The sequence below is a fragment of the Aedes aegypti genome, chromosome 2, assembly GCF_002204515.2.
Source record: "Aedes aegypti strain LVP_AGWG chromosome 2, AaegL5.0 Primary Assembly, whole genome shotgun sequence".
NCBI classification, from domain to species: domain Eukaryota; kingdom Metazoa; phylum Arthropoda; class Insecta; order Diptera; family Culicidae; genus Aedes; species Aedes aegypti.
In genome coordinates this window covers 232,014,649-232,026,742 of record NC_035108.1, presented here as the reverse complement: position 1 = coordinate 232,026,742, position 12,094 = coordinate 232,014,649, and the positions used below count along the sequence as shown (strand labels likewise).

Here is a 12,094-nt window from a genome sequence, read left to right as displayed (position 1 = left end):
ATTACCTGAATTATGTTGGGCAGAGGTGGACACGGCACAACGGAAGCGAAACACCGAAGAAAAGGAACCGGACTTGGAATGAAACACTTGTGTGAATGAAACGAGATAAACTTTAATAAACGTCTGCTCGGGTTGAATAATAAACGGATGAATGAAAAAAGCACACTTTGCTTCGTCTTCTCCTTCTCATTGATGCGCTTTTGGCGCGCTCGCACGATGGTGCAGTGGGTAGCATTCAGGGTTGCCACCTTGGTTACCACTCACCGAATACTGCACGGAGAGGAAACAGCATTGCATATTCCATCACTCCTCCTCAATGCTGATCCTCGCTGCATTCCTCGGAATATCTCCTCCTGACTTCTTGCTCTTCTGTCTTGCAGTCCTGCCGTCGGCTCTTGCTATGCCAACAACGTATTCCGACAGATGACCGGGTGGTACACCCCGATTACTCCTCCTGGATCGACGCATATTTTCAGGATTTTCGTCTTCACTAGACTCTTTAACCTCTTCCTTCACTTGCAACGGATCTTGTTCTTCTCCCGTATCGTCCAAATCAAAATAGTCTTCTTCCTCACTTTTGTCCAACTCGGTTCCAAAATTGTCTACTTCGATAGGCTCTGCCCTCGAGTACCACTCAACTTCACTACCTTCGTTCACTTTCTCCCGTGATGAACACTTCGGATCCTGCATTTCCAAGAATTTCGCATCTCGGCTTATCGTCACCATATCCGTTCCAGTATCCACGAACCGGTAGCCTTTATGTTCCTCCGAATAACCGATGAACGTCAACTTCCTCGCTTTGCTCTCGAACTTGCCACGTTTCACTCCTGGAACATGAACATATGCCGGACACCCGTATGCCTTCAGATGCCCCAGCTCAGGCTTGCGACCACACCACTTCTCGTACGGTGTCGTATCTACTGACCGGGACGGAAGCCTGTTCTGCAAGTATGCAGCAGCAACGCAAGCTTCTCCCCAATAACGCTTGTCCAAACCAGCATCCAACAGCATTGTTGTAGCCATCTCCTGTAGCGATCTGTTCTTCCTTTCCGCCACTCCGTTTTGCTGAGGCGTATACGCAGTCGTATACTGTGCCGTAATACCCTCGTCAGCAAAGAACCGTCGCAACTCTTCGTTGGCGTATTCACCACCGCCGTCGGATCGGATAACATGTGGTTTCTGCCCAAACAAGTTCTCCACGTACCTCACATATTGCTTTATCTTACCAGCAGCCTCCGATTTCTTCTCCAGTAGATAAACGACCGTGTATCGACTGAAATCGTCGATCATCGTCATCAGAAATCGTTTTCCACCAGGTGTCGTTGTTCGCATTGGACCACAGAGATCTGTTTGGACCAACTCCAAAACACGCTTCGACTTTCTTTCCGCTACTTTCGGAATCGGATTCCGCGACAACTTACTCTCCAAACATGGCTCGCAAGTTTGTCTGATGCCGCAATCCGTGATCTTCACGCCTACGCCCAATTTGCCATCGATAATCTTCGACAATACTGCCGGGTCTCTGTGCCCGAAACGCTTATGCCACTGATGTTGGCAGTTATGATTGTGCATCTTACCTTCCACTTTCCTTGCGACTTCCGCCAGCTTCAGCTTGTACAGGGATGCAGCCTGCTCCCCGGCAACAACCACCCTACCGCTGACGTCGCAAATAGAACAACCATCCTTTCGGAATTTCACCACAAATCCTTTCGCGGTTAACTTGTCCACAGACACAAGTCCACTTGTGAGGGAGGGAACATACAACACATCGCGCAACTTTACTTCGATTGTATTTCCATCTCCACCTACACACAACACTACACCATCACCGCATCCAGCTGTGGCAGCAACTTTGCCGTCGGCCAAAATCACATTTGGACCAGACTTGTCTTCGAACGTCGTGAAAAATTTCTTGTCACTTGTCATGTGGCAGCTCGCTCCACTGTCGATGAACCAACATTCACGCTGTCCATCATCCGCCACCATGAAGCACACACCGGCACTGCAGGTTTCGTTTTTCACTTTCTTCGCATTTTGCCTGCCGCTCGAATTTTCTTCTCCAGGTTTCTTCTCGGCTTCACCGCTTTTCTGCTTCGCCAGATAAAGCCGGCAATTCCGACGTACATGGCCAGGCTTTTTACAGAAATAGCACACACGTTCTGAAACACCGCCCACACTTTGCATTGCACTTTTCATCGCTTTCATGTCAAACGATTCACCGGATCGTTCCTTCCGCCTCTCGAATTCATCCAGTAGCTTCGATTTTACCAGTTGCATGGTGATATCGGCATCGGCACGACTCTCTAGGGCCGTCACCAATGTTCCGTAGGAGTCAGGCAAGCTGCGCAGGATCATCGCGATCCGCAGCGACTCTTCCAGCGGTTGCCCCGCATTCGACAAACGGTCGAATAAATCTTCCAGCACTACCAAATGGCACTCGAGATCACCACTTTCCGCGAGATTCACACTGCAAAGCTTTTTCAATAAAGACACACGCGACGTGACCGTGTTCTTCTCGTGGTATGCTTTCAACTGTTCCCAGAAAGCTTTCGCACTGTCCGCGTTTTTCACTAAACCGAACTGATTGTCCTCGATACATAAACCGATCGTAGCACGAGCTTTCCGATCGTCTTTCGTCCACTGATCGGTAACCGGTTCCGGCTTCACATCGCCCACCACATACCAGAGCTCCTCCCTGGTCAGGAGCATCTCCATCCGGAATTTCCAGATCTGCCAGTTGTGGTTGCTCAACCTGGCAAACGCGAACTTGTTCGGCTCCGCCATTTTGTTTTCCGAACTGAATCACCACAGCAGGAAACAAAATCGAATCACACGCGGCGCGAACACCCGAAACAGGAAAACAGTTTCTCACACTTTCTTCCTAAACTATCCGGAAATTATTTTCGGATTTCCTCTGGGACCATTACCTGTTGGGCAGAGGTGGACACGGCACAACGGAAGCGAAACACCGAAGAAAAGGAACCGGACTTGGAATGAAACACTTGTGTGAATGAAACGAGATAAACTTTAATAAACGTCTGCTCGGGTTGAATAATAAACGGATGAATGAAAAAAGCACACTTTGCTTCGTCTTCTCCTTCTCATTGATGCGCTTTTGGCGCGCTCGCACGATGGTGCAGTGGGTAGCATTCAGGGTTGCCACCTTGGTTACCACTCACCGAATACTGCACGGAGAGGAAACAGCATTGCATATTCCATCAAATTATACCTCAATACATTTTTCCGTATACGGAAAAGTGACAGTTCCATTTGATTTGTACAGCAGGCGTTACCGACCAATGAGAATATATACTAAGGTGTGGAAGAAGAAGCAACGGTTATGTATTAGTAAAGAGAAAAAACGTAAACAAAAATAACTACGTCACTAATTTACACGGCTTCTTATGGGAGCTCGCTCGTTTGTAGTTGTGAAATATTTTGCACCGTACATGGATGTCACGCACACTAGATGTCTTCTTCCTCTCCTCGGTATATTCTCATTGGTTACTGACGTTATGAAATCAGCTGTACTTCTCAGCAGCGTACACTGCCGTGAATCGCAAGTCAGTCCCATCTGTAAAAAGTAGGCATTGAGAAAATGGGCGTTGAAGTTTCCCAAACTCGTCTTCTATACGAATATTCAAAAAATTCCACAGGATTTGAAAATGTTCAAATTTTAATGAAAGTTTCACAAATTGCTTTTCACTATGATATCTCTTGGAGAAAACTATAAAGATGATCAAAACATGGTTAATTTTTGTGTTATTCAGCTTTTTACTAGCGCTAATGGCTGCCACAAGTAGGCTCGCTTTCTGGTAGGGATTGGTCGATTTGACGTTTGGCTTGGGTCCGCTCATAGGCCTTTTCATGTGACAGATCCGTCTATGCATTTGTTTACATCGGTGGAGGAGCGGTGCTAACACGGGCCTGTCATTTTCATAGAAGAACTGTCAAAGTGCTTCCCGATCAGCTGATTTGAGACGTCATGTGAATAGGCCTATACAAAACGACCCAAGCCAAACGTCAAATCGAAAGATTCCTACCAGAAAGCGAGCCTGTTTGCGGCAGCCATTAGCGCTTTTAAAAAGCTGGATACGGTGCAGAAATCTGTAGTGGGACTGATATGCGATTACTTTTAATTATGGGACAATTTGACTTGCTGTTTTTTCCTAATTTTTCCGAAAAAATCATATTATGGATCCGACAGAAATAAAAACAAACATTTTTTTTAAATATATTTTTTCTCAATCTCCAAGCGTCGCGACTAATATTTGAATAGTGCGCTGTGTTCATAAACATCGTAAGAATGCAGCGCTACACGTGTCATTATGACAGGGGAACGAGTCACACGTTGCGTGTCCCACACGCGCGTTCCGATTTGGTGGGCGCGCGACAATATTATCTCATTAAGGCAGCTGAAAGAGCATTGAAAGATATGCTAAAAACTGAACTCACACCCAACAAAAATATTCACTTTAGGTTTACGTGAAAACATACATAGATTTTTTCCACACTATTTTTCACGTAAATGGTACAGGACAGTTATATACCGCAAAACCAGTCAGACATCAATCCATTTGATACATTTGTCAGACGATTATTACGTGAAATTCCAATGAATTATATTTTATTTTCCTGTAACAATCAAATGGCATTTAAATATATTCCTGATATTTGATATGTGATTCCAATATGATAATTAAATCAATTTTAGGGCAATCGTATGTAATAAAATATATTGTGTTATCTGATTAAAAACAGGAATTTTAGACAAAACAAAAATTTCTTCTATTTATAGCACTAGGCATAATGTTCATTGTACAGTTAATTAAATTCAATGAATTCAATTCTGATGATAGAATTTGAAGAAAAAACACCGGAATACGACGGTCGGGCTGTGACTGAACGGGTGTAGATAAATCCTCTCCTTCATCTCCAGTCAAATCGTCTTCCGATACCAAAGTTGACGGCTGTTCTTCAGCCGGTTTTCCGATACACTCCGGCGCTCTTCTCGTGGCTGCGGTATTTGTCCCGATGTACTTTGCTCAATAACCTTTTCAGGCAAATCCGCCGAGAGCTGGCTTTCTTCTGCGGACAACAATGTTTGCTCGCCTTCGATCGATTCTGCTGAAATCTCTTCCAGCACTTCAGGTTGCGATTCCTGGCATAAGGTGACCTCGTTCGAACTTTTGGTTTCTTCGTGCTCCGATTTCACGGTTGATGAATGCGAAGGATCCTTATCCGATGGCTCTTGCAGCGTTTTTTTATTGAGCAGCAGGTTCAAAATTTGGGTTTTCTGTAAATAAATGTAAGGATTTGACCTGATTTATTTCACTAAACTATGTTTATGCCTGAAAACTCACGTTTCGTTTTCTCCACGAGTCGATACGCGAAAACAGATTATCGTAACACCAACTCACACTCGTTGGCTGCAAATGTTGCTGCAGTTCATCCACAGAAATCGTTAATAGCTCGAAAACACTGATATCGTACTCTGAAATAATATCAGTTATGATTAAAAAGAAGTTTAAGCTTTATTTAAGTTACTTACGTTCGAAAACCTCCAGCAAATCACGAGGAATGTCAAGATCGTCAAGGATATTCGACGCCATATTGAAATTTTGTTGTTTTTTTCACACAGGAAAATCACGTAACGTCAACGTACTGCGCCAGACGAAAATTTTACGTGATAATCCATGTAGCATTTATGTGACCAACTGCTGAATTGGATCGAAGCATTACATGGATGTAACGAATTACTTCGTGAAATTCATTGGAATCACGTAAACTAAAGAAATTTGATTGTAAGTGTTAAATCACGTACATCTAATAGGAATATTTTTTTGGGTGCAACTCAATTTTGACGAAAATGCAAATGGGACTGACTTGCGATTCACGGCAGTACAGCTCAAGTAATTTCGGTAAAGGAATCATTCCTTGACCGTTTCTTGTCCTATTCTTTTGCACAGTACTTATGATCAGCGTACCGCCCATTACAAAGTGGATACTATCCATTATGCGCGGTATGCACCTGAAACGAAAAGCGGAAAAGCGTGTTATTACAAATGTGTTAAGTTATTTTTTGATGCTTATAGTCCATGAAAGTTTGTATTAAATTGGGTTTGAGAATATAACAGAAAAGTACAGAAATCTACACAAAGCTTTTTTCTCATTCTCCGTAATCGGAAGTTTAATATCTGGAACGGATCAGCGAGTCTAATTGTAAAATAATGCTGCAATCAGAACTCTTTTTTTTACGTTGGATAACGTCTTACGGCAATATACTGGGGTACAATTTCGATAAACGAAAGTCGCTCGCGTCACGAAAAGTGGTTAGATTTTGACTGTTAACATACTAACGCACGGATATATTTTCGAGATTCTTGCACCAATCGATTGGAAATCTTTCTACGAATCAACTCTAATAATGAAAACTATTGATTTTCATGAATGGGTAAATATCGAGACATGTCTTATTTTCCATAGAAAAGCACATTTTTCTTGCTGTAATAGGGTTTTGACGTTTTGAAGTTTACATGTATCGTAATTTCGGGTAAAATTGATCATTTTTCATGGTTTTTCTTATTTGTTTTCAATAATGTTGAAAATGCCAAACAACTGAATGCAGGAAAACAAGTACGACGGTCAGCCTCTTTGGCTCATGTGCCAAAAGTTTCTAACAAATGTGTTTTTAGTGCTAAAAATAATCCCTTAAGTAAAAAATCGGGGAATCCCATTTCTGGGTGAAATTGATCACTTGTCAATGCGATTATTGTTATTTTTTGAAACGACTCTACACGACTACGACTCTACTAATGAATATGAGCTCCCTGAATCCAAATATGCTTGCTAAATTCTTTAAAAATTCTTTAAAAAAAGATGAAATCGGGCTCTGGGATATATTTTAAGCATCTTTACAAACTTTCAGGTTGATACCATGATCAAATTCTTGTTTAGAACTATATTTTATGGATGTTTGTCAATACTACACCGTACATGATTTTTAAATTTTACATTATTTTCATAGAAATAAACATTCTTTAACAAAAAAAAAAACTTCATAACACACAATAGTGTGCTCTATTAGGTAGAAATAGAATCGTATGACACGGTGATCAATTTCACCCGAATTTATGGTAGGGGGCTGGGGGCAAAAAGGACACCTTAAGATATATAGCAATAGGTTCAAATCATGGTTGATTAGCACAATTTTTGAAGATTATTCCAGTGTAGGGGCAAGCTCACCTCTTGTTCTAAATGATGTTATCGATAGATTTCAAAAATATAAGAAACACATGATGATTTGAGATTTTTGAAAATGTCCCTTCTTATGAGGTTTTTAAACGAGACACGGGGCGAGAGTGCCACTCGTATGGGGCAAGAAGACCACCAGAGCAAAATGCCACAAATTTTGTATATTATTATTTCCCCGCCTAAGCGATAAATTCTAGAGTAAGTAAAGATAATAACTGAGGGATAAAAGTTGACTTATAGTTAAAAAGTAATTTTACGAAATTAATTTAGTTCTCATCTTATTTGACTGTAACAAAAATAGTACAAATTTTCAGAAACCATTTTGAATGTCCAAAATGGTTTATTTTGATTTTATTTAGTAGGAAACATTGATTTAATGCAATATTAAACAAGAAAAATAAAAAATGTTGCTAGTATCCAATCTACGAAGTATACCGTAACTACGCTAACGCTATTAAACAAGAAAAATAAAAGTTTATTTGATGTTATATGAGAAAATTGCGCTGTCCCGCTTGCCCCACAAGACATACTGTTTTTATATATAAAAAACTTAATGTCAAAAGGACTTTTTCGAAAAAAAATCCTCACAGCTATATTAAACAATTGAAAATCATCAATACTGTGCGGAAAAATCAATATGTTTTGTATTTATTGGGAGTCAAACCTTGTTTTCCAGTCTTACATTCTTATAATATTTCGCATTTTTCACGTTTGTGAGTTAAAGACATTTTTCTATTTTTTTGTACTAAACATTTTTAACTGTAATATTTACACAACCCTCAATTAGTACTCAATTAATTCTTATCCTGAGTTTAACATCAAAAAATTGATTTGAACTACGTGAAATTAGAGGTCATTGCCTCGGGTGTCGCTCTTGCCCCATGCCCCCCTACACGACGAAACACGTGTTAAATATACAAATTGAAATTGAAACTGAGAAAAGAAACCACGTGCTCCGGTGGTGATCGAACCCACGACTCCCTATTTGCTAGATGGGCACAGACATCAATGAACGATACTTATACACTTTCGTCATTCAAAGGGAAACGCCCCTTTCGGTCTTCTTCTTACTCCTCTTTATTCTATCGTGTTCAGTCGACGCCAGCCAAACGCAACGCGCGCACCACCCCCGAATACCACGACGAAGCAGAGGTGCGGAACTTCTTCGAGTATCAAAAAGAGATCATGCCAATCATCGTGACTGGCAACTTTAATATCGGAGTTCACGGACTTCATGGAGAAGTACCTTAAACTCAAACTGGCTTCGGAACCCACTAAAGCAACCAATCTTAATGGATCATGCGTGGACCTAACTTTCAACCGGAATATTTGTTTGGGGAGCAAGAGTTACCACTCATGCTTCTTCTTCCATCGATCGATTCTATCGGTGTTGTGTTGAAGTGTTAACCGAATAAACCAAATAATAACACATGTCCATAATAGGTCAGAATTGACATGCAACAAATAGTATGAAAATTGATTGGATTTTTACCAGTAGAAATCTTTTATAAGTTCGTGACGGTCTCAAGCCAGGATATTGAAGAAGCAAACGTTATTCAACGTCAACTTGTCGGTTGAATCTCGGAAACAACCTCTTACTTTTTTAAATAGTAAAGTATGACTTTTCATTTTATTATGAAAAGTTTACTTATAAAATTCATAAAATCGATTCTAGTAAACCAAATAGCAATATGACGTTTTTTTTCTGGAAATTACTAAAAAAATATGCATATAGAAACTAAATTGGATTTAGTTCGCTCAAATTATCTATTTTTTAGACATTTTATGCATGAACCCAGGTGAACCAGGATTTTGCACTATATCATGACTATCCAGCTTTTTACGCTAACATGCCATAAATTTTGATTCGCCCCCTTCTGACATGTCTTGCGTACACTATAATTTTTTTATAGTTCGATCGAAGCAAGCTTCGTGGAAATAAAAATTTGTGTTGTTGACGTCTGATTTTTTTTTTTCAATTGTTTCCAGGACCTTGAAATATCGAATATGCTTCTAAATTGTCTAGAATTTTGCTATTTTTTTAGATAAATGAGGAGCAGTGGACAGTAGCTGAAGTGGCTCTATACAGGAATAATTCCGATTTTCGTTTGAAAATGCGCTGTAACCAGTCCCGCTTACCTTTCCACGGAAGAGTAATTTTATCCCTCAACATGTGCAGTGTTAAATCGCCTCTATTTGTATTTTTAGAACTGCATTGAACAGTGTTGTGATGGCTGATTTACTATTAATATTTGGATAGCATTTGACATAAAGGTTCGTTGCATATCCCTGAAAAAAACTTCCTTAGAACTAATTAATGTAATGCCTTTTCTACCTTTTTTGTAAACTGTTGTAATCCTAGACAAATTAGAATTACAATTTTAATACTCTAGAGAAAAATGATCGTCAACTTGATTTTATTTCTATACAAATTAGCGTTCATCCAGAATATGCTACCGCAATCAAATAGTCCACAAAACAATGCTTGTGACAAAGCGGAGAATAGCAGGTGCCACGGGGAATGGGTCTATGGATTTTTTTTAGGAATTAACTGTCCAGTGCTTTATAACGTATGCCAGCCTACAATTAAAAAAAAAAACGATTGCAAATTTGCTGCATGTGTCCGGAAAAATAAAGTTTTCATTCATGCAGGGATTTTCTAAGCAGCACCAAAAATTTCTCATACTCCGATTGACATCAGTTAATTAAAACGATGATTCTTACTATAAGGCACCTAAAATAATATAATAAAATATAAAATGAAATGCAGTTATTTGAATAAGCCTTTTCATGTGACAGATCCGTCTATGCATTTGTTTACATTGGTGGAGGACCGGTGCTAACACGGGCCTGTCATTTTCATAGAAGAACTGTCAAAGTGCTTCCCGATCAGCTGATTAGAGACGTCATGTGAATAGGCCTATAACAAAAACATAAGAGAATTTGGATACTTGGAAATTCTTTATAGACGAGGTGAAAATTTTTGACAAATGAATCAACCCACGCAACTCATTGCCTACTAAGATCAAACCATAAAAACTGAAGGCAGGAAATGTCAAAATCAATTCATCCCTCGTTGTTTTATAGCTAGCGTAAAAAGCTGGATACTGCCCATAAACGCATAATTGTCCCATGTGAATAGGAAACCCATATGGGACTGACATGCGTTTATGGGCAGTATAGTCATCAATGACTATAACGCCAGTTTCCCGAATGACCCGTTTCCCCGAATGCTATTTCCCCGAATGACCTGTTTCCCCGAAAAGTGTAGTTGAACTGCTAGGTGCTATAACAGTTTTCAGTGGCAGGATGGTGAATTAAAAACAACGATAAGCAATCAAAAGGAGGAGGTATTTAGTCATTCTCGGTTAGACACATGTTGCCAAAAATTCTGAGGACGGTAGAACTAGTAAGAACCGCCAATCAAATAAAGAAGGGATCATATCAGATGACCAGCACGTTCACCCCCCTGAAATGGATTAAATTATGACAAATATGATTGCGAAAAACTTTTCGGGGAAACGGGATATTCGGGGAAACGACGTTCGGGGAACCGATATTCGGGGAAAAGTAGCACAACCGTAACAAATATCACAACCAGAGGCGCGCGCACCGTTTTTCTTCGCGTTTGGTATTTTTTCAGTTATTTATGGAACCTCCTCCGCCGAAGATAGGTCAATTTTATGTTTGTTTTCTGTCGAAATTCATTATTTTCAAAAGCTAACTCAGACATAGTGGTGGGGAATCATTCAAAGGATATTGGCCACCAAGATGACAGGTATATTAACTTAGTTGTGAACATTTCTCCATTTGCTGGGCGGATACGGTTTAACTTTAAGCTGTTTAGCCCCAGCTTAGAGTTGACCGATTCCGCCTAAACTTCCACAGTAGCTTTTGGGTGTCCACATGGCTTATAATGTTTGTATCATGCATAAATCTAACTTAAATTTCGTCAGGACGCCATTAACCGCTCATTCAATTATTTAGGGGGTTTGTTCAAATTTGTTGTTGTTGTTCAAAACTGACCAAAATTTTCACAATAAAAGTTATTAGCATGTATTAGCATACCAAAACAGATTGTATCAGAATGAATTTCATATGATTTTATGTTATGTGTTATTTATAAACAATAATTTTAGGCGTTTAAGGCGGTATACATGAGTTTAACAATGATTTCATTATGGCAAATCAAAAAATGCTTCTTAGCTTCCACGGTTCAATATGCTATCGTTCTATAGAACAAAGATACCAACCAGCTATTGAAAGTAAATTAATTCCAACTAGTGCTGGATATAGGGCCTCATACTTAAACTATCAGTACACACTTTGCCAAGTGTGCAAATGTTTGTCCATGTTTGTCACTCGAGAACTCAGAGGAGTTGCAAACTTGACCAAATAAAATTTGTTTTTACATACTTTTGCAATATATATTTTGCCGTATCTGCAAGTATTGGCTATTACAAAGTAAGACAAATATTTGCACAACAATGTTTTTGCAAATTTATTTGGTCAGTGCACACACGACAAATAAATTTGTGAAATATTTGCACATATGGCAGTGTACTGATAGCTTTATAGGATGAGCGGTGAATGAATTCCTAAACCTGTATTATTGGCATTCCATGTCATTCGTTACCGTTATTCTTTTTTCACATTCCAATTTTTTCCCTGCAAAAACAAATCTTGCGTCTAGCGCAAAAATTTGAGAAAAATATCGAGCAACCGATTGTTGACATGTTGAAATGCTGTTAAATGAGCGGTGAATGGCGACCTTACGGTACATATCATTTTTTTGTTTTTTACAGATTGGCATATTTCACACAAGAAAGAAGTACTGAAA

General features: G+C 39.7%; 1 protein-coding gene across 1 annotated transcript; it reads right to left on the bottom strand.

Annotated features, from left to right (window-relative positions):
* Positions 1–4,764: 4,764 nt before the first annotated feature.
* Positions 4,765–6,455, bottom strand: LOC110676460. Its single transcript, XM_021844413.1, has 3 exons — positions 5,552–6,455; positions 5,364–5,494; positions 4,765–5,296 (listed from the first exon to the last, which is right to left on the bottom strand). Exons 1-3 carry the CDS (start codon positions 5,610–5,612, stop codon positions 4,940–4,942), a joined length of 549 nt encoding a protein of 182 aa, XP_021700105.1. The 5' UTR covers positions 5,613–6,455; the 3' UTR covers positions 4,765–4,939.
* Positions 6,456–12,094: the final 5,639 nt, after the last annotated feature.